Source organism: Polyodon spathula, chromosome 11, assembly GCF_017654505.1.
Source record: "Polyodon spathula isolate WHYD16114869_AA chromosome 11, ASM1765450v1, whole genome shotgun sequence".
Lineage (NCBI taxonomy): Eukaryota > Metazoa > Chordata > Actinopteri > Acipenseriformes > Polyodontidae > Polyodon > Polyodon spathula.
The window spans coordinates 17349232-17373646 of record NC_054544.1 but is presented as its reverse complement, the minus strand read 5'-3'; the positions used below and the strand labels follow the sequence as shown (position 1 = coordinate 17373646).

Sequence of the window (24415 nt, the reverse complement as noted above, 5' to 3'; positions counted from 1 at the left end):
CGGAAATTAAATAAAATCTGTTTTTCCACAGCATGATGGGTTTAACTTCCAAAGCATGTAAGAGTACGCAAAGTAAATTGTAGATAAGTGGGGTAAATAATGGTTTATGATTGTAAATCATGAAAAAATGTGTAGTTCTATCATGGAAAAACCAGCCTGTTTTAAATTTTAAAAATATCTAGAGAACTGCTTATTTAATATTAAATAAATACTTTTTCATATTACCGATAGATACAACCATGGCAGAGGATTATATCACTGACTTTCATAATGACTGTCATAGTTCTGTAAAATGTAACAACTATTGCAGAGGCTTATAAAAGTGACTTTTGTAGTGACTATCATAGTTCCCTAAAATGTAGCTTAATCTGTGTTAGTAGACATCACGTGCTGTCTAAGTACATGCGGAGAGAAGTACATTCTGGTAAAGGCTGTGCTAGGTGGAATTTCCCTCCCACTACAAGGTATTGTGCTCTGAATGATCCAGCCCTTCTTGAGATCTACATTATCTTGCCTTTGTTGTGCTGTTTTTCACCTGTTGTGACATTTCAGGCCCACCCACTCACCTTTTCCTGCTTGGAAACTGTGTCAAAAAACAGAATAAAGATTAATACTGTATAATCTTGAAGCGTAATTCCAAAGGGTAAATGTGAAGTTCAGGGGCAGCGGGTTGCAGCCGGGAAGGTTCAGGAGAAGATGCAAGGGGTAACGGAATGTATTCAACTGGAGCCACAAACCACAGCACCAAAATATACATGTTGGAAGCCAGGTGAGGCTGCCAGCTGTGACACCATAAGGTTTTTAATTTTGACAAAGGTAACGTAACCTAGAAATAAGAAATGTAGAAGAGCTAGGTTAAGGTGTGAGGTGTTTTAGGACACATCTCTTACTTCCTTTAATAAGAATAGCTTTTAAACCCCCCTTATAGTATTGCTCTTTGCATGAATGGTTGTGCAGTAATCACAGTAAAATACATGAAGAGTACTTATAATTGCATCTTGGCCAGTAACACTTTATATTAAGGTGCTGCTTTTTAATGTTTTATAAATGTATTAAATATATATAATATACACACACACACACACACACACACACACACACACACACACACACACACACACTTATAACTGTGTTATAGAGTGTTAATAATGCATTATATATGGTTTATAACCATACAATAGCCATAGACAGAATTACGATTAAACATCCCAAAGTAGAATAGGTGGCTAAAACTGTTCCTTTTATAAAACTGCAATTCTATATATGGCTATTACATGGTTATAAACCATATATAATGCTTTAACACTCTAACATTTATTATACATCTATAAAACATTAATATGCAGCACCTTAATATAAAGTGTTACCTCTTGGCCTATGTATAAAGATCTTGAGGATGAGGGCTTCAAATATAATTTTGTTGCTCCAGTATTGAGATATTATAGTTTTTTATTAATTATTGCTTTGAACTTGTTTGGAGAATCCAAAATGGAAAGTTATTGATTTGTCTACTGAAAAATACCAAACACCGGGAGTGTGCTACACACAAACTGAACACATCCACAATGCTTCTATATGTATACTGATCACTATTTCCTCTGAATACTCTAGGAGTATGTATCTTTTTAACACCCTCAAGTTATTATATGGTGTAATTACTTCTTAAGATTATTCATTTACACTTACAGTTGAAGATTTTACTAAATATGGACAAGCTTCCAGCTACTGTCCCACATCCAAATCAGAAATACAAACTGTTTTGCAAAATAGGTTGTTTATTATTAATTTTACAGCAGGTATCAAATCTGTGAAATGGAAATGAACAAAAATAATAGAAGCTGTTTAAACAACATGAAGTGTGGAAGCCTATATGTACAGAATAATAAAACCGTGAGGAGCCTGCCTCTCTCGCATCAGATACTGAAATGTACTGAATTGATATAAACATAGCTGAATCTAAAAATCACTGTCCTTTAAATCGCTTAACAGTGCAGTAATACACTAAGAGAAGCATCTGTATTGTTAGCAGTTTGATTGTCATAATGTTGGTTCAGTACTACAATGTTAGTGAACTCTGTGGCAGTATTTAGATTCACCACTATTTAGAGCCATTGAATTGATCCCAGAGACTCAAATTGATCTGAACTAAGAAATAAATAGGCATAGCCCTCTGGAAAGAATATGCCTTTAAATTTAGTGTAATGTTTCACATCCTGTAGGTATTGCAGTAGCTGTTCTACGACAACAGTAAGTTCATGAGACTTACATGAGACTTACTAAGATTTAAGATAGGTCTTTTCTCCAATTCTCATAGTTTTCGTGAAACAAAAATAAAACCAGTAACACAAGATGTAGTCTTCCAAGTTTCACTTTTTCACTTTTTAAAACAATTTTTTAAAGTTTTTGTAAAGGCCGACAGCTCTGGGACTTCAAACCACAAGACACCTGTTGTTATGCAGCTTTTAGCAGATTTGTAGGATAAACGTGTGAAGTGACTAACTCTCTCCAGTGAGAGTCTTACTCATCCATCAGACCTTGCCAATAACAGTCCTTCAGACATTTCAATAAGAAGATGGGGGTTTCTTTAAATATTGCTAAATTAAGGAGCTATTTTAAAGTGGGGGAAAATGCCTCATTGACTCACTGTAGTGAAAGAGCACACCTTCAATGACATTCAGACCTGCTACAGAAAACAACAAGTGGAGCATTCTGCTTGAGTGCAGGGAAAGCAGGAATACGTGATCATTATTACACTTCAATCTTTCTTGTCAAATGCTTCACCAATGTCTTTATTTTACAAAATGTACTTAACTACATTCAGGGGGTCTTGCTGTTCAGATCTCAATTAAACCTTTGCATTTAGTTTGTCATATCATATCAATAAATAATGATTGCTCTTCCTGTTGTCTATGTGTTTCATGCATCCAGTTCTAAGCACCAAACTACTAATCTTTTAGAGTAATGACGAATCTGCAAACAAATAATGCATATTCACAGAACTGTGCAAACACATTTTTCTGTTTGGTTTTACTGACTTATTTGTACTCTTCTCAATATTGGAGGCAGAACAGCTGTTACACATATGGGTGCCTGGAGTGACTCCACACTTCCCCTGTCTATGCTGCATTGTAAACACTTGCATTTTAACAAAATGAAACTGAATGCAGTTATTCTAATGTGAATATTCACATCTACACCAGAGAAAGAAACGTTGAAATATAATGTAAACACATGGACAGATGTTGAGACAAGCAGTCTGATAGTTGATCCCATCAACGAGGAAGTCCTCCCATGTACAAGCATGATTAATATCCTTGAAATCTACCCCGTTTGCAGATTTTTTAATTTGCAGCACTTGTATGCAGAATGTCTGAGCCCTTTAACGTGTTTAACTGACATGGAAGTGTAAAAAGCCTTTGAAGAATACACCAAATCTGAGTTTTCATTGTCTGGTTTTGAATGAACCCTGAGCTCTATAGTTTATCTGTAAGCAAGTAGTTCTCTGTAATGTATCTGTTTAACATATCTCAGTATGTAGGAAGATGAAATAGTCTTCAACTTGCGGGAAGTATTCAGTTACAATAAAGTAATGGTTTCAAATATCTGGAGAATGGTTTGAGAATCTCTTTATCTTTGGTGAGGGGCATCAAAAGATTAAGGAGAATGTCAGTGTCTTCTGTATCATGGGCTGTTGGAAAAATGAAGATCACATGTTCATTTACATTGTGACTGAAGCCTTCTTTTTCCCTTAAACATTAGTTTTATTTTGTTACCATTTTCTGATTAAATAACTGACAAGGGTACCATACATAATGTAGTCATGGCACTGTGACAGACTGATCAATAACTACAGGAAGCGTTTGGTTGCAGATTTGCTGCTAAAGGTGGCTTAACCAGTTACTGAGTCTAAGGGAGCGATTACTTTTTCACACGGGGGCATTGGGTGTTGCATAACTTTCTTTAATAAATAAATGAAATAAGTATCAAAATGTTGTGTTGTTTGTTCACTCAGGGTCCATTTGATCTAATATTAGATTTTAGTTGAAGATCTGATAACATTCAATGTCAAAAATATGCAAAAATGCAGACAGAGTCCCGATTGGTGCCTGGATGGTTTATGAAAAAATGCCATTTATATACTATGTGTATATAATATATATATATATTAATAATAGATATATTATAATATATATATATATATATATATATCGTATATGCACACAGTATATAATATATATATATATATATATACGTAATGCATATACGTGTGTCAGTTTTTAAATGTAACTGTGACATTTAAACCAATGTGGCCTACACTGTATGGGTTAGGTGACAAACTGCAACACCAATGCCATGCTTTACATATCTGTTCATCTCAGGTTGACTACCCACATGGGTAATGTTCACATGCTATCGTCATTTTTCTCTACCTGGCCTCCACTTCTACCTAACCAGCTAGCTGGAATGGTTCATATGCACCCTCTGTTGTACTAAATGCCATACACATTTTAAAAAAGATAACACAAAACAAAGAGAATTTGCTTCACTGATTTATCTTTAGGCACAGTGTCATCCCAGAAAGTTCAAGGGAAATCTAGTAAAGTGATATTACAAGGAGGCTCCATCAGTTTTCGTTATAAGATAGCAGCGAAGGGCTGCCCTGTGATATAACTTTGCTTACCCAATGCACCTGCAAACACAGCTTTGTAAGAACGAGGACCTGTTATCAAAAAACCACAAGACTGTGGTACAGTTTCCCATGAAACACTTCCTGTTCAAGATTTGCATGCACAGTTAAGTGAAAACAATGGATTTAAGCATGCCCTTTTCTTTGTACAAAAATGTACAAAGTGAGAGAGCCCTATTTTAAAAGTTTATTCCTATTGTACAGAAAGGTGAAAAAAAATGTTAAAGGAATACAATATACTTTTTATATATTCATTAAATATCTGTAATGGATATTTGGTATGTTCAATAAAGTTGCCAGGAAGGTGGAATTTCTATAATGTGGCCAGTATAAAAATGACCACTAGAGCTGTGCACGGGTCATTTCTCTAAGGTGGTTGCAGTGTCCTCTGCGTGAGATAAAATATATACAACTTTAACAAATTATTTTCTTATCTGTGCTTTATAATAAGTACAGGCTGCACCATTGTGTGTACAAGGCATATCTGCCTTGCGTGTTGCAAAAGCTTCACAGAAGCAGCCTACTTTCCAGTCACGTGTTGCTTCTGTATAAGAGCAGTGTGCTTTCTTCAATTGCATTTCAATCAGAAACACCAAAGCAGAAACTTCCTTTGCTTTCAGTCACAATGCTTACAGTGATATTCTATTATATCTTTCTAAGAATGGTCTGTTCAGAAGGTAAATCTGATTTTTTTTTTCAAACTCTTTTTAATAGCTTACTTATTGCTAATATATAACGTGTGTCGGCCAGCCACATTGCTAAGCTACATATCTTGCCGCACATTGAAAGAAAAGCTTTACAGTCTGTTTGTTTTTCTGAAACCCCAAATGCTAATACAAATGTATAAAATGTTGTTTTTAATTAAAATGTATAAAGATAAATATGTGTTTTTACCCATAAATGTGTCTTGGAAAATAACCTAAATTATGCTGGTAACATAAGAGATTTAGGATACACTTAAACACAGGTACATGTAGTTGAATTCTTGTTAACATTTATCAATATTAACTACATGCACTTGGCACACAATTCTGTGAAAGTAGATGCTGCGGTTATAGTGTAGTCCTGCATTATGTAGCTATCCAAGGCGTCTTTTTTTTTTTTTTTACAAACTGATGTTTTTAATCACTTGCTTTTTATTTAAAGTTCATTTAATTGCAATTCCTTTTGTTAAATGTGTCTGTCCTGCTTTAGATTACAATTTTTCTGTTTATTTATTTGCAACATTTTCCTTTGTTAGCACACAAGTTTAGCAAGACAATGGAAAAAAGCAATTTGTATTATTTTACTTCATAATCATACTAGATTTTGCAGACAAACAGGCTAGTTTAAAGATTTAAACCATGGTGGATCTAATGCCGATGCCTATTGTGGACCTCTTTTCCCTTTGCTTGGTGTTTTTTGTATTTAGTGATAGTAAGAGAATGAATGTGGAAATACACTGGTTTAGATAATTGAAACAGCCCTCTAAGTGTGCAGCATACAGCAGTATTGTGGTACCAATGAGGCTGCTAGTGAGGCCACTGTAAACGTATCCCCTAGTTGTTTTTAGTATAACTGAAACTATAACGGGATGAAATCAATATAATTTTCTGAGAAAAGATGGCCAGTTTAGAGGGTGGGAGTTATACTGGAGGATTCTGAAGCATTTTAAAGTGTTTGCATGCCATGAGTAAATGAGCAACAGAGAGTAAACATCCCTGCTCCAAGTCAAAATGAAACTTTATAAGGTTATAAACTATCCTCAAAAATACAATAATAAAAAACTCTTTCACTACCATATATATATATATATATGTTTTAGTTTTTCAAAGAAGCCAAGAGACAGAACAGCAAAGTAATCCCTTCAAGAAATTCAGTTCTAATTATAGTAACGAATCTGTACTTCTTCCATCTGAAGTTCTTTTTTTTTTTTTTTTTTTTTGGTTAGTTTTTTTGTTGGTGAGTTCTTGAGGAGATATATATTAGAACATTCATCTGTAAGTCACTGTGTAACTTTTAATCTTTCAAACTTAAACATCAGTTTAGCTGGCTATTTCTAGCATGCTATCTGAAGGCAGAAGCAAAAACATTATAGGTAATTATTAAAATAATGAAATTAGTTAATCAATTACTTTTCTTCTTCATTACACACATAAATAAATCATATTTTACAGTTCACAAAAAGGTGTACATTTGTGCTTAAGACAAATGTCTGCTTATTGAAGGTGCCTTTTGTCAATCACTTGTTTTATATTTGTTGGGTTTACTACATATATATACACAGTACCAGTCAAAAGTTTTACACTTGCTGGAAACTAAGTTTTTTTCATATTTGACAATGTTTTACATTGTATACATTTCTATAAATACTTGAAAATGAAAACACGTTACAATATACAGAACAAAACATAAGGAGTATCAAAGCAATGTTCAAGAAAATTGACAATTGTCTTTAAATCTTGGATTCCTCAAAATAGCCACCCTTTGCCTTAATAACAGCCTCACAAACACAAGGCATTCGGTTAACAAGTTTCAGCAGGAAATCACTCGACATGTCTTCCCAGCTCTTCTGCAGCAATTTCCAGAGATGTAGGGCACTTGTGGGTAGCTTTGATTTGACTTCTGTCCAGTTCGTCCCATACAAGTTCAATGGGATTGAGGTCTGGAGCCACATCATTAGATTGAGTTGTCCTTCACTTTCCTTCTTCGCCAGATAGTTCTTGCACAACTTTGAGGTGTGTTTCGGGTCATTATCTTGCTGAAGAATGAAGGACTGCCCAACTAGCCATAATCCTGATGGAATGGCATGCCTCGGAAATATGTTATGATAGCCATGCTGATTGAGCTTGCCATGGACTTGGCAAAGATCACCAACTCTGTCACCAGCAAAGCAACCCCAGACCATGACACTGCCTCCTCCATGCTTGACAGGGGAAACCACACAAGCAGAACTCTTACAAATACTCGGCGGTTGGACCCAAATATTTCAAATCTTGACTCATCTAGTTTCCAGCAAGTGTACTCAAACTTTTAACTGGTACTGTGTGTGTGTGTGTGTGTGTGATTATATTTATACACATATATACATATATATATGCTTTACAATTAAACTTGTGCTAAAAACAATTAGAGTGCATGTGCTTATATCAGCCTTGGGCTGAAAAAGAATAGCTGCAAACTGTGTGTGTTGGTTGGTAGTTAACGTATTACTGTATTAGCCCAGGTGCAAAGTACAGTATGCTTTCAGTATGCATGAATGTCTGATCAGGATTTTTCTGAATTGTTGTCTGTTGTTCAGTCAAAAATAGAATGTATTTCTATTTCAATTCACAGAAATTATCCAGCCCAAGTTCATTATAGCAACAGAACATGAAGAGGCGGCTCTGGAATGTGTATACACTTTAGAGGGAAAGCATAAGAGAGTTACGCTGGACGTGTTGAAGGGTTCTGATCAGTTCTGCACACCTGTATCTGTGAGGCAAGCAGAAAATGACAGTGCTTTTAATTCAAGTGCTCGTTTCAATCACTGCGAGGGAATGGACAAAGGAGATCGAGTCGTCTTCAAACTCTCAAGCCTACAAGAAAAGGACACTGACATGTACTATTGTCAGCTCAATATATTGTATCCACCTCCTTTTCGCAATCCAAAGGGAACTGGAACCATGATAATATTTCAAAGGAAAAACAGTACAGGTAAGTTATTCTTAAGTAAAACTGTCATTAGAATTTGGACATTATGTGAGCATTACCATTATATATGTTACACACACACACACACACACACACACACACACACACACACATACATATATATATGCTGGTACTAGTTGCTAGGGCAATCGATTCTTCCCATCTTCGTACTCGGCGACAACCCGTCTAGATTCTATAACGTTGTCATTTTTTGTGCTTAACTGTACTTTCACTTCATGCTAAAAGATTTCCCTGAAGCATGACCTGTTGCACTATGTGGTCTAATTATTGTTGATTGCAGCAGATATTACTGCAGGTATGTATACACTTTAGGAAATTCAAAGATGAATTGGCCTCAACAAGCTGCCATAATAGTTTCAGGGTTAGTGATTATTTCCAGAATTAGAGAAACAATACTGATCAGAATTGTATTTATGTTATGTGGATAATGATGTACAATAATATGCTTTTTTAGATGTCATGGGTTTGAGGCTGCTGTGCACTAGATGGTGCTGGTGCTTACTTACACAGTACTGCATAAAGTCACTGGCTGTTCTAGCCTGCATTACAAGTCTAAGGCACGCAACTAGAAATAAAGAACAGCGCCCAACTTAAAGTCAAAGCACCTTAACAGACTTATCAAAAAAATTAAAAGTAGAGTATTTAACTATCACACGGAATTAACAGTTCAGGAAATAATGAAACTAGAAAGCAATGTAATTTCAAATACTTGCTCTTTTGACACTTTTGAAGAATTCATAGTTTTATTTGTTTAACGTTTGTGGGCCTGATTTTTTTTTTTTTTTTAAAAAGGCCTATTACTGTTTATTGCAAAATGTTATGAGAATGTTTTTTATTTATTTACTTTTTTAAATGTGTTTGCATTTTTGTTTTGCTAAAACAGATCTTAAACTTGGCGTCCATAACCCCCTAGCATGAAGAGGAGGGTAGCTGTTTAGATTACATAGGAGTCACATAGCGGCCATTATCCGCCTCGGAAATGATCACATATTTATTTTTATAAAGCTTCAGAGAGGACGTCAAATAGATTCTTTTGATTCAAATTATCCCCTGAAATGGGTTAAACTCCACTTACCTGGGTTGCATTTGTGACATCAGGTGCTGGCCATTGAAATACGAAAGACAGATACGCTTTGGAATACCTACACTCACATGATTAAAGAGGATGGATTTCATGTTATGGCATTTAATATAAACATCTTTTTAATAGCTTGTATAGGTTAATAAGAAGTGTCATCTCATAAAGAATGATAATGTTTAAAGAAAGCAAACAATATAACAACCCTAACAGGTATGGGCTATTTAAAAACATTTTGTTTGATTCATTACAGAGACTCTGTGTTCACTTACTTCAGACTCCCTATTTTGGATTCTGATTACAGCAATTGCAGTAATCGTTCTATATGGTGTGATCATCTCCTTGTTGCTTTACATCACTTGTGTGAGTATATGTTTTTGTTCTTAAATTACCTGTATATGCATTGTAAAGTCTGTGCCACAAGTCATTATAATGCTTTTCCTTCTGGTAGCAAGCCTGCTTAGGAGTCAATTTGATCAATCCACACCATACCAGGATAAGTCAGAGCTGGATTTCATTAGAATATTTTGCATCACTGGGGAGAGTAGGAAGGGTATGGAATCTAAGTAAGCTTCGAACAGAAGGTAGAAAGCTCATTTTTATAGTTATAAATATATAACTTCCAGGTAAAAACATTTTCATTTTCTCTTATTAAATTAGACCACATGTATTGATCAATTACTAATTAGATGCAAATGAAAGTTTTGCATGAAATAAATGTGAATGCTGCATATTGGACTTCACATAGGACAATTCCAGTTAGTCATTCGAAAGGCAAAGTGAAAAAGTTTTGGCAATGCAAACTGTTGAAGGCATTAGCCAAACGTTTGGCTGCTTTAACCTATACACCACTGGGATCTATGCTGTCACAAACCTGGTAGAAAGCACTCGGGATCACAGCAGGGTCTGGTTCAAAATAGAGGCCTTGTCTCTTAAGATGGCAGCAGGGAAGAATAGCAGGAAACCCTATTTCACTTGTTAGGTGTTAGAATTAACATGTGATCCAGCACTGCAGGCTGAAGAAGAAACGGTTGTGTTACAGACTGCAAGGGTCAGTTTGGTTACGAGTAAGCCTCCTTTAAACCAATACTGCGGCTTGTGGCCACCAGATTCACTGTGTGTGGCTGCAGTGAAAGGCGGGAGTTTATTGTGAAATCTTCAGGATCTAAGGACAGGTTAGATTCAGGACAAGTACAAATATGATTTTACTGGTTCCTTAACTAATCCAAATCTGAATCATCTTCTTTTTACCAGCCTGTTGAGATGCACTAATGTTTTATGCACAGTTTTTTATGGGGTTCCAGAGGGTTATACATTTTCAAATATTTATGCAGGAAACTATAATAAAGAGCAGATCATGAACTCAGGTGAAAACACCTTAAACGGTAAGTAGCGTGGTTCAAAAAAATATAGGGTTCCACACCCCCATGTGTTGCTAAAACTGTTTAAATAACGTACCTATGGTTTTTCTTTTCATTGTTAACATCCTGACAACTTTTTACACTTAGAACTTTAAAGTCTGTTTCTAAGCACAGAGCACTTTTTATTTTTTATCACTCTTCCTGCAGTGATTTAGAGGACAGATCTCAAACCGCAGTGCACTAGAGCAGACATTTTGAAGAGGTCTATGAAACAGACTTTAGAAGTTGTAAGTGTAAAAAGTTGTTGCCATGTTAAGAATGAAAATAAAAATTACAGATACAGCACTTTATTTAATCAGTTGTAGCAACAAATGGGGATGTGTAACGTTATATTTTTCAGAACCCCGCTACTTAGTCTTGAATACAAAAACAAAAAAACAGTTTGAGTGATTTTAATAAGAATCACTTGACTAAGCATTGTGTAAAGGTACAAAGTGGATTTATAAGCTACCTGCCCTTTAAATGTATTCAACACGACAATTACAGTTCTCATGCCTTTTCTTTTCAGTACAAAATACAACAAAACAAGCTCATCCAAAATGAATATATGAATATGAAACCAAGAGGACTCAAAAACAACAAGCAGCAGGGAGTATGCCACCCGAGCAGAAATGGAAGATACTGAGAATGCTTCTTTACATAAAGGCAACTCAGCAGAATGAAACTCATCTTGCTACTTAACAAAAATGAACAGCAACATGCTACAGCTTCATGACTACTTTGCAGAAATGACACACTGATATAATTGTCAGCTGGTCTAAGGGCTGTCATTGGTCGTTTCTGAAAAAGGGGTAACATCCAGGTATGGGCAAGGCCTGGGTATCATTCTGACATTAAGACTGAACTTTTGTTATATTTTGGATCATTTACCCTGTGTCTTATAGGTTTTTATAGAAGATGAAAGGCCATGTAACAATGTAGGCCAAGGATGATTTGAATATCTTGTTGTATTGTGATTGTTTGAACCTGCTCTGAAAATACAAAATATATGTATTAAAATATAACCATAAAAGGGATTTGTGCATGGAAGGTACCGTCAAAGTCTAATGTAAATTGCCAACACATTTTAAACCAGTTTAGAAAATATGATAAAAAATATTCCGTATGTGAAACTTTAAAATATTCATGTATATTGTTGAATATATTTGAACAACATAGCTTAAATGTGACATCCATACCCCTTGCTGCTGTGAGTAGTAGCAGGATGGGTTTTTATTCATAAAGTGACAGAGTGGGCCAGAAAGCTTTAAAACTGGTAAGCTAACAGCATCTGGTTTTTAAGGCTACATAATGAAATAATGGGACACTTCAGCTTTAAGGTTCAAGATGTTTTTTTTTTATTTAGTAGTCACCAATTGTTTTTATTATGCTCTCCCAAATTTGGAATAAGTCAATTATTTTTGGGCTCAGTGTGTCGCTACCACCCCTGTGCTGACTTGGGAGGGTGAAGATGAACACACACTGTCCTCTGAAGCATGCAGTCAGCTGACCTCTTCTTTTACATGCAGCCACCTCAGAGCTACAGCCAGACTACAGCGGTTGCTGGTTGACCTAGGCCCCTCTGCCAATTGTGCGCAGTCCCCTGGGAACTCCCAATAGCCTGGATTTGAACTGGCAACATCCAGGCTATGGTGCACATCCTGCACTCCACGTGGAGTGCCTTTACTGGATGAGCCACTTGGGAGACCCCTAAGGTTAATGTGTACATTAATGTTAAAGTTAACGTTTTACACACAAAAAAGCATGGGGCAAAATATGACGAGGAAAAACTTGTATAGAACATTTTAAAAATAAGTATGTGACTACACATGTAAATACATATTGTATATATTAACCCTTTTTAAGAAATGAAAGTAAATGTGGATAAAATATGCTCTCTTTACTTTTCATTTGGTCATATTATTGTATTTTGTGTAATATGGCCTATAAAAAGTGAAACCCTATTATAAAAGCTAAATTAAAATGATTTGAAAAAGTTCTTTCATTTCTTATACAATCTATTGTCTGTGTAAATGAAATAGATGCATTTATGTTGCATGGTTTCTAAGTTTAACATTTTCTGTCTCACAACAGGATTTCTATAGTATATTTGTCATTTAAAAATAATAAATTAAGCTATATACTTCTTCAGATTTACAATTAAGATAATTTCAGCTTACAATGCCCGGTGTAATGCTTTGTTTTTTTTTTGTGCCTGGGGTAGGTACATTTCTAACATTTCCAAGATGTCTCGTGTCTTAATGTCACTTCCTCTTTCAGTTTTGTAATGTCTGTACTGTGAATTACAGCATTAGCTTCAAAAATTAAAATAACGAACATGCAATATAAAAACAAACAAAAAAACAAACAGTCTTTGAAAACAGCCCAATTTGTTGGAGAGAAAAGGTGGGAGGGTACTGTTGTATTCAAAGAACCATTTGAAATGTGCTGCATCAGGACGCAAAACTTTGTAACACATTTTAATACCATTTAGCAAATGCATTTTATTTGTTTATTTATTTCGGGTTAAATAATCCCATGCCTTGATTTTACATGCTTCAAGGAAGGACCCTCTTTGGTGTCTCATGTACAAGGTTGTCCCTGTGAGGGGCTGCAATAACCTGTTAACTACTGAATTGGGCTGGAAATCTATAGGCATCACGAGAATCACAAAATACGAGGAAAAACTGACACATTTTCAAAGAAAGAGATTACTATTACCATAACAACGGAAAATAGGAGGCCATGTTTGTTAACGTGATCTAATTTCTTCCTGTACTGGGTTATGTAACCACAACCACGTGGCATGCCATACTTCACATGATCAGAGTTGGCAGAAGAAGACAGGCTGTGAATACTTATAGTTGAAAAGTTGAAATGTTTTTTTGTTTTATTATTTATTTTATTGGAAAATGGCAATTGAAAAATGTTATATATTTGGAAGGTTGGTTATATATTTGAACAAAAACATGCCAGACTAAAATTGTTGACAGATCCTCACACATTTTGGTCCCACATCTCGTCTATGGGTGTGTAGATGTAATTTGTGTGATTTTGAATGGCGATTATTAATTTCTCGCTGCGACCAATGTTGGGAAGGGGCAGAAGAGAGAGTTACACAACTCAATGTTTGAAACAACACTGCGTTAGTTATTGACTTATTTAAAATTTCTTTTCTGGAGTGTTTATTTAGTAAGCGTTGTATTTAGATACCAAGGAGTAAAGCAGAAAAAAAAAAAAAAAACTAGATAGCGTTGTAAAGAATACTTGCACTAAGATATTAAACAAGTAAGACATGATATAAAGTAGCCAACAGAAAACACCACTCTGACAAAACATCATTCAGAAAGCTAAACCAAATAAATAAATAAACCCACAAACGCTGCTTACATCAAGATGTGGTTAACACACTAGAGCCTTCCTGTTTATAGACAATAAAGAAACAGCAAAAAACAAAACAAACAAAAAAAAACAATCATGTTTCAAAACAAAAGGTCAGAGTGCATCATATTCTTTTAAAGCTACATTACAGTTTGACATTAGTATTAACCATGCAAAAGGAAAGGGGGATGGGGGGTGTTACTCAATCAGTGATCTATTAGAGCTGAGCCTCCACTTCAGATTGTCTTTAGATAATGCACTTTATACCCTTTATATCTATATGTACTATATTCTAAACAAAAACTAACCTCCCCTCTATTTACATAGATTACAAATAAGTTAAAAGAACATTCCAATTAGGCCTACTAAAAATGTGATCGCGATAATTAAAATAAAATAAATATCCCCTCCTAATTTGCTCATAAATAACGAATTGAAGTAGCAACACGTATCTCTAAGCAGGAAGTACCTCCAACAGCAGATCGAGCAGCAAATAGATCTAGGAACAAGTATGTCTAACAGCAAGTAATGAAAGTGCAAGCTGAAAACGTAGCAATTTGAAAGTAGCCTACGAGTTGAAAGTACATATCTTATTTGACCAACATCGGTAGCAGCGAAGTATGTAAATAGCAGCAACGATACAGCAATGAATTGAACTAATGTAGGTTTTGTTTCGACAGCTAAATATAACAATGCAATAAACTACTTAGCTATTGCATACATGCCAACAGTCCCTACATGGTTAGTACAGTCCCGATTTCCTAGCAGATATCCCGCGTCGCGATCGATGCATAGGAAGAGTGTAACTATATTTACCAAATTTATTTATTTATTTATGATGCACAATAGAGTCAATGCAAACTATACGCTGTGCTCTTGCTGCGGCTCACACATCTGCTGATCGCTAACTGATACAAAGGTAAGAACGCTTCATTATGTGTGTGTTTACTGTCATGATGGTCGTGTCGTGTTGAGTTAAGGGGGGGGCGAGGGGGAGCATACGTCAATTACATATTGAGTGTTTTTTGAATAAGGAATCATCATGTAAAACAAGCGCTAGCAAAAAAAAAAAAAAAATGCCATTAAAACATAAAGGTTGTAACAGTGTCCAACTTACAAAAAGAAAAAAAAAAAAAAAAAACAAGAAAACAAAACAAACAAACAAAACAAAACAAAAAAATTCCACTGATCTTTTCGCAGGCGGTGGATCTTTGTCCTCACAAGATATCTGAATCTGGCACCGGCTTGAAGGAGGTTGTTGCTAAAGAGATGGTTCTTTGAGGTCTGCAGTTGGTTGTATTACTAATAAACGTGTTAACAAACAAGAAGTTTAAAAGCACTGTGGGTACAAATATGTATTGTGAAATCCATGTTTTGATCTCAATGGGAAGTTGAAATATTGGGATAGATGTTGCAGATGCCCATGGTAACTGCAATGGCTCATTTGAGGATTACTTTTTAAATCTAAAGCAGTAAATGTAACCCTTATAAATGTATAAAACACACATACTGTATGTGAGGCTCCAAGTAAGGATGAATAAATCAACTAGTTATTTAATTGATACTTGCAAAATAAAATCCACAGCATCTATAATCGATTAATTGCTATATTTATAATATTATGGCATTGCCACTATTTGCATTTAATCCAGTATAGTGATGAAAGCGGCAGAGCTTTACAGTAGAGCTGCATAAAGCAATAATTTGATTATGAAGAATATATTCAGATTGAGCTCTCCACAGCAAGCAGGTGATGACACCCTGGTGAAAAAGTGGTGGCTCTATCGCAGATGAATGTGAACGGACACGATCGTTTCGTTTAAGATGTTTGGCTTTCCAGCCTTTTTGGAATACCAAAATACTTGAACACAGATTCATGACTAATTAAGTAGCTGGAATAATCATGACAGCAGTATTTGTTAATTAAAAATTGCCAATACAGTGTGTTGCATTGTAAATGAAACCTGAGGTATATAAACGAAACACTGTGGGTAGAGCTGGTAAATAGCACATCATTCTGCACAGGTTCAAAGCTATTTTTCAATTGAATGACAAATGATGCCAATAAACACCATTGAACCTCATCGCTGTCAGCACCTGATTGCTGTGAAGGGCTCAAGAAGAATAATGGAATATTCTGCACCAATAGGAACTGAATTTATTTCCATTCTAAAATGGTTCAAACAGGTCTCTCCACCACCAAGCACATTATTATGAGTTAATATTTCCTGTGAAGCAAAAACAAGACTGCAAATTTGAATTTGAGGTTTTTATTCATGAATCCGGTAGCGTTAAAAGCATTCAATAAATTTGAATATTTTCTACTTGATTTGACATTTAGCGGTTGCTGTATATTTGCGTATATATATATTTCAATGCTGTTATGCAACAGCTAAAACAGTTAAGTAAAAGGAACAGAAAATGCATGCACTTTAGCCCGCTAGATCACAATCCTCCCTCTACATTAAATCTGGAGATTGGGGTCCCTTTTCCTTTCCATGTCCATCAGTGCAAAGCTTTCTTTCTGCAGGTACTGTTGAACTACAATGTTAATGATGAAATAACTTCAAATGCCATTGGAATGGACTGTTAGCTTCCTTTCATTTACAGTGTAATGTGATTCCAGTCATGTGCTCCAGGTTTATTTTGCTGTAATATTTAGATTAAATAAATTTCCCAGATTTGTTTCTAATAGCCAGTCCACTACTATCACCACACGGTTGCCACACTTAATGCACAGTCTTGTTTTCAACATGTGATGATGTATTACTTAGCAGTGTGAATAAGCTATAACAAGCTTCAGAGTGTTCAAGGCAAGCTCTGTAGTCGAGAGGTAAGTACGGGTCTTATGCTGATGTCAATATTAACTCAGTTGCTAGGAGGAGGTATTACACAGGGAAAGTACCATATTCCTTTGAATTTTAAGACACTTTTTAAACAAATTCTTCTCAAAAATGGCCTGCATCTGAAATTTGAGTACAGTGTAGTAAAGTGATGAGTGAATAAAAAAATCAGCAACAAAACACGTGACTATCTGCATCACTATCTGAATTCAATTTTTTATATTTTTCCTTCAAAATTGAAGTGATTCATCAAATTTCCTTTGATTTGTTTTATTATTGCCTCTTAGAAAAACCTGACAGCAAAAAATGCCCTCGATCATTATAAAACTATGATGAATCACTTAGAACAAACAATTGACAGTTAATAATGTTCATCTTTTGCAGGTCCTTTGTTTTTTCTTTCTTAATGACATGATATGGCAGTTGGAAAATGGGAATAAGGGTTTGATGTAGCACAAACATTCGGAAACCTGCTGTAAAACATCCTTTGATAAGACATTTTGGGACCAACACATTGATGAACAGGGAATAAGGGAATAAGTACTATACTAAGTGTGTCCTATAAGTCAGGCTCTGGACTCTTCAAGGAGCTGGTTAGAACAAGGTCCTTAAATGAACTGGACTAATAGAGCTACAGGGAAGAACCACTAGTACGATGCACGTTTGGACTTCCTGTCAAACTGTACATATTAAACCTTTTGTAGAACACACTTATATTGAAGCGACACAACACATAACCACTTAGAATTATTTGAATCCTCATACAAATGTCAGATGAATTGGAATATATAGCTTAGATTTACAGTCGATCTGAAAACAAGTTCTGTTTGTTGCGGCTGTTTGCAGCTCAGCAACTGAATTAAAACACTTCAAATCTTTCTTCTTAAACTTAATTCCTTGATATTTTCTTCAAATGGATAAAAATCTAACAATTTTGAAAGGTCCAACTTTGATGTATCTTATTAAGGTTTAAGATAGAATCTGCAATGCCTGTCATTTTGAGCTGTAACAGTTTACTGACATTATGCTGCTGACACCTTTGGCATGAACAAGCACTTGTTTTAAAAAGGTTATAGAACCATATGGGAATATATCCTTATAGTACGGTGCAATGGAACAATTATATTTTGCTTGTAACATAACATTTTTGTAACTGTTTCACAGTTCTTGTTAAAGAAAATCGATTGTTTGTTCTGGAAAGAATATGCGTGCGGTTTTGCAGTTAGGTACTCCACCACGCTAGTACCCAACATTGTGTAATATTCACCTTCAAATTTATTTGTATGTTTTTTTTAATATGGTGTAATATGTTTCAGCTTATTTTGTCAGGAACTGCTGACCCACAAGAATGGTTAACATACAGTTATGGTATGATTAAGCAGTAATAACTATATTTCCTAAATGTAATCTAAGCATATAATAATATTCTGTCAAAAATGCAACTTAACCGTTTCAAAGGGTTAATGATGCTTGAAAGAGCTTGAAGTGACCTGGAGAGATACTTTCTTTAAATAGGATAGTAAAAACAATTAGGCAATGATTACCAGGTTAAATTTAGGTGAAAGTTAAAGTTTAAAATTGATTTTACATTAAACAAACATTAATTCATTGGACTTACTCAGAAGGTTTTTTTTTTTGTCAGTTTTCCATTTTCAGCATGCAGAACCACTTTCTCCGTTTATTTCACTCTCACAAATTGACTGATGTTAACATTTTGTAGGTACTATTTTAGGCAGTTAATATATTCTTAAGAGCAATAAATTAAAGGACCTACAAAAAAGCTGTGTCCTATTATAATGTACAAACCCATTTTTAATATTGCTCTCAAAATGATGGCGGATTTACATGTTATAACAACCCGAAAATAGACCACATTCTAGACTGTTCAAAGTTCATAAATCGTGTTTGTTCAACATGAACAAATGATTCAATACTGGGACTCTCTTCTTAGAAAGATGGTATTTATTAAGCATGCAACCAAAATAAGTTTGAAAATCACACAAAACAGTTACACAATTAATGTCACATTAAAAGCATTGCAATGAGAACTAAGGTTTAAAACAACAATTTACCAAAGAAATACTAGTACATACTGACACAACAAAGGGTCACACAATACCTGAATAGATGTTTAAGAGTATTAGTTACCTATCCTGAAAAGCAGTCACTTTCAGCATTCCGTTACCTTGTGTTTCTCCGAGTGTCAGTGCTCCCAACCTTGATGGATAAATACTAAGAGCTGAGGGCTCCAGGTGCAGTCTTGTAGTTGTCTGAGCGGATAGCAAAGGGGCCTATCGCAGATCTAGGGCGGCCAGGAGCTGGGGCTAAAGCAGGGGGTTTTATACTTTTCAAACAAGGAGATTATTTGAATTTCCCACTGCATGCTCCGACTGGATATTTTGTAGCAAATGGGCTTGCAATCTTGATTGTTGCTCCCTCCTTCCTCTGTCTGATTTAGTTTATTATCTCATAATCTGGAAAGGGGAAACTTTTAAAAACGTGCAAAACTTTTGCCAAATCAGATTTTATTCTGAATTCCCGTTATTTTTACCATAAGAAATTACATTTCTTTAGACACCAAACATGTCTGGTTGCGACTTTGGTTGGACACTGCAAACACCTAATTCTCTTAGGGATTTATTACCTGGGTTATTCTATACTTGTTAGGCAATTTAAGAAAAAAAAACATGCATGTTGTACTCATAGTGGTATTAAATCAATATGATGTGAAATTTGTCTTAAATCTTAAGCTATTTTCCTCTCTTTTTAGACTCCTATGCTAAACCACCTGTCTCTCACTAGACTGGTTAATTCATTCACGGAGACAGGTTTGATTAGCCTTTTGTTTCCTGAGTGCCTGGTGCATTCAAGGTGTTAGGTTGATCGTTATCTCTAGGCAAAGCTAGACAAATTAGATTAAAGTTCATTCAGTGTAGATTCCTGATAATATAATATCATAAGAACATAACATAAGAAAGTTGATGACAATGTCTATAGAACCTACAATTTCTACACTGAACAGTACACTGTTCAACCTGATTCCTACCCTATCCACACAACCTAAATAATTCACAATCAAGATGTACTGAAACCACCTGATTGCCATTCATGTCATTCATAAGCATGTTTTCAAAGTGTGATGATTGTGCCTTATATAGGCAGTGTAAACAGAGTTCAGTTTCTCTGAACTGTTTTTATTTTAATTTTGACTATAATGATGCACAGGACAGGATGCATGTAATATATCATTGACGAAGGGGGATGGGGGGGGTGCCTTTACAAGTTGGAAAGTATAAGGTCCCAGTACAAGTTGGAAAGTATAAGGATTACAACAATATTAAAATGAACTAATCATAAACTCATTCAACTTTGGTGTTTTTTTTTTTTTTCCTATATGCCCTTTATCTATTGGCATACATTTTATGAAAGGTCAGCACATACTTTTTCTAGAAAAAAAAATACAAGAAATCTTCAAATTCACAGTGAAATTGACACTGATAATTGCTTTTCTATAAATGTGGGTTTGTGACACGTACATATCTCAGAAGGATGTTTCAGTTTTCATATCCTGTATCAATGTAATCTGCAGTGTCTGCAGAAGTTAAGAGGTGCATGTGCAGGCATGTGCTCTTTTCTAGTTTTTTCTTTACTGGTTATATATTTAACAAGCTTTAAGAAGTACCTTACTTGTACTTGCAGAAAGTGGATCATTTGAGTCCCCCCTATGACATCCATTCTAGGGTAAAATGTGTAGAGCATACCTACTTTTACTCTGCACATGTCCCTCTGGCTGCTGCATATTCTGTACAAATAGTGAAGTCAATAGCAGGGAAACTTGTTCCAGTCTGATATTGCTGATTGATTCATTGCCCAATATTTCAGATAGAAGGCACTCGCAGAAGTCACAATTAAAACAAATAATTTCTACCTGCAGTAAGGCGCTGGAACCCGTCCTCAAAAGAGTTAAGATGAGGGGCAAGAGGTTTAATGTCTTTGGCCACCCTAACCCAAACACTTAACTGCTTGTCTTGCTAACTTGCTCTGCGAAGGCTATTCTCATTGACATCCAGCTTGAAAGGAAGAACAGCTTGCTTATTAACAGTATGGAGTGAACACATCCCTTTACAGGGCCTGTAAATAGCATGGTGTTGAAGGATTCACTAATGCTGTTAGCACCAGTAAAAGTGCCTTGAAAGGAAGTGGGCTGCTTTGTTAAAGAAGGTAGACTTTTTCATTATGGTGCTCTGGTGTTGCAGTCAAGGCAGCTAGCGACAGGAATGGCAGACGCAGGAGGCAGGAGATTCCAGTTCAGTGCTTTTCCCGCACTTTTATTTAACAAATTAAATTAAACAGTTTAAGAAACAAAAATACAAAATAAAGCAACACCCAAGCAAAAGCCTGTAGCTTTTAGTCCTTCCTCAAACTGAACCTCTTACTACCCCGTCATCTACATGCAATGTCAGTTGCAATTTGACTCTGCAGTGGAAAAATAACCAGGCTCCTTCTAACCAGGCTTGGTTGTACAGTGGTAGAAAGGTAATTGTCACATGGCTGGCTTGTCTGCATGTTGGAGGAGAACCCAGACACCAGGCACGGATTCAAACTATGGCAAAATCATTCCTGCTGCTGCTACAGGTTCCTTGTGAAATATTGATCACAAATGAAAAAAAAAAAAAAAAATGCCAGTTGGCCTGGTGAGCTGAATACAACCAGAAACTTCCAGAGAAGACCCTGCTTTAGTGACGCAGCTAACAATACGCAAACAGGTATTACAAGTGAACTATGGGGAATTATAGGTTGGGTTCGTTTTGACAGTTTTTCTTTCTATCTTAGTACTACTCCAGAAATGAACCTTAAACAATATTTTTTTTTTTTTTTACAAAGTCTAGTGAGGCACTTCCTTTACGCTAAACTTTTTGTAAATGTATCATTGGAATAATGTTCATTTTAAGATGGAAATGACAACATTTGAAAACAAAACTTAAGCTACCGTGGGCTTCAAGGGGAATGTTCAAATTCAAGATCAGAACTGATGAACAAGACCAGAACAACAGGAAACAGTGTGCTCTGACAGAAAATGAAGTGATTCAACAAGGTGTGGTAGACCTTATTACTTCATTATTGATCTAAACCATATCCAGCATATCTGTACCAACAAGGTCTCTATTAAACCATAAAAAAAAACTAAAAAAAAAAACATAACCTGGATTCTGATATCGCATTTCTGATCTTGAGTGTTAATTTAAGTTTCCATCAGAGTACCAGAAATTAGAACCATTATACAAGCGTATTTATTCTTGAGAGGACAGAATTACTGTTTTTTCAAGACTCAGTAAAACATCATGACATCCCCTGAGATTCCACCCCTGTCTAGAGAGTTTTTAGTCTTTCCTAGTAGAGTAGGAAAGCACAATGATGTCAAACTTGTTTTGGTCTTCCATAGGCATTTTAAAGTTTACAGACAAGGCCCAAAAAGTGTCCCAGTCCAGCTCCAACTTTGAAGCGCACTTATTATAACAAAAAAAGAAAAACAAACATCTCTTCATAATATACAGTCATTTTTTAGCATTAAGATTATTGCATATTGTCACAAAGATGGCCGGAAGTGGGGGACGTCCGACCAGAAAAGGAAAATAAACAAAGAGAGATGGAGTTTGGTTGAGCTGAGCGAATGGTCTCACTCAGCATTTAATAAGTGAACAGACACAGAAAATAAACGGTTGCAACAAACAAAATCAGGACACGGCACATTCGCCAAAATAAACAGACAAACAAAACGGATTAACACTAAACAAAACACGATGAGCAGATATTTTACTTCTATTATTTATGATCACTATTATTACCTCCGTCTCCTATCCCGTTCTCCACTCACCAAACACACAACCCAGAGTGGGTGAAAACATGCAGCTTTTATGCAGCTGTACCGTGACTCGATTGCTAATCAATCATTCAGTTGGAGTCGCGGTACAACTGCACGTGAATTAATGAAGTGCAATTCCCCGTGCTCACTTATTATTACATTTTACTTGCATGTGAAGTGCTGTGCAATCCTCGTGGCTAAATACACATATACATTTTAAACACTCGTGTTACACAGACCCGTTTATATCCCGTGTATCGATGACCATACACCAACATTAAAACACACAACAGGTAACACAAAATATACACAGGGGCGGGCACTTTGCCACAATATATATGAGCAATATGTTCAATGTCAGATTGTGGGAGGGTAGTGGGTGGAGCTTTTGGGAAGGACCAGAAATGACAGCACACAGGAGCCGGAAATGGAGATGAGTCCTTAGAGCCCTGTATCATCAATGGTATCAGGGCAGGGTTTTATTTTACAAAAACAATAAAAATAGAACAGTCCAGTATTGCAAAAAATAAACAAGAAAACCACCTGGAATACCAGCAATGGTAAACTCAGGTTTGAAATAAAAAGAGTAAACAAAAATTTCACGGTTACAAAATAAATAACAACAAAGGAAGCACTGGGTTTCGTTGTGGTACTGCGGTGGGTTTCCTCTCACCGCTTCTTAGCTCCCTTTCACAGATTAATGGCCAGTCCTCGGTTCCTCACTCCAGTAATCCAACAGTGTCCAAGATTTTCAAGCTTCTGTGAATAACAGCAGTGAATGGAAGCAACAAAACAAGCACAGCATGTGTTTTCAGTTCAGCCCAGAGAGCACAAATGGCAAAACCATACTGCTTAAATACTGCCAAGTCCCACCCCTGCAATCAGCACGCTGCCCCACGTCAGCCAATCAACGAGAACAGCACAGCTGATTGCAATGATGGGACCCGACGGCCGCATGGTTCTACCTTGGGCCAAGATGGCTGCCTGACCTGGAACTTCCTGCATGGTCAGAGTTCAGCCTCCTGATCCAATCACGGTCAACCCTACACAGCGCTGCCGGTGGTCGGGAAGGCAAATTACGACAGGGACTCCTTCCAGTCCTGTCACACAGATACAGAGCAAAAAAAAAAAACAACTCAATTTGAATAGCAGACCCCCTAATTGTCCCCATTAGTGTGGCCAAGCCCGTTTATTCATATTTCTTGTTATTAACTATTAACATATGCATGTAACCAAAAGATAATCATTACAATTCGCACAGTTAATGCAGGGTTTAAATATTTCAATATTTAATAACAATCTCTTATTTGTTTATGTTTTAGCATGTTTGTGGTGCTTTTCCCAGCAGGGGGCAATGTTGCTCAACTTGTAATTGGATGTTTGTAAATTAATTGGGTCACGTTCTGTTTTCTTGTCATTAAAAACAATAAGAGCTGATTCAAGGTTGTGTACAAGGAACAAACATGTTGC

The 24415-nt window shown here is 35.9% G+C and overlaps 1 protein-coding gene across 1 annotated transcript; it reads left to right on the top strand.

Moving 5' to 3' along the window:
• Nucleotides 1-5255: 5255 nt before the first annotated feature.
• Nucleotides 5256-12840, top strand: LOC121323502 (T-cell-specific surface glycoprotein CD28-like). Its single transcript, XM_041264595.1, has 4 exons — nucleotides 5256-5364; nucleotides 8003-8362; nucleotides 9712-9821; nucleotides 11388-12840. The coding sequence occupies exons 1-4, from the start codon at nucleotides 5313-5315 to the stop codon at nucleotides 11502-11504; spliced, it is 639 nt and encodes a 212-aa protein (XP_041120529.1). The 5' UTR covers nucleotides 5256-5312; the 3' UTR covers nucleotides 11505-12840.
• Nucleotides 12841-24415: the final 11575 nt, after the last annotated feature.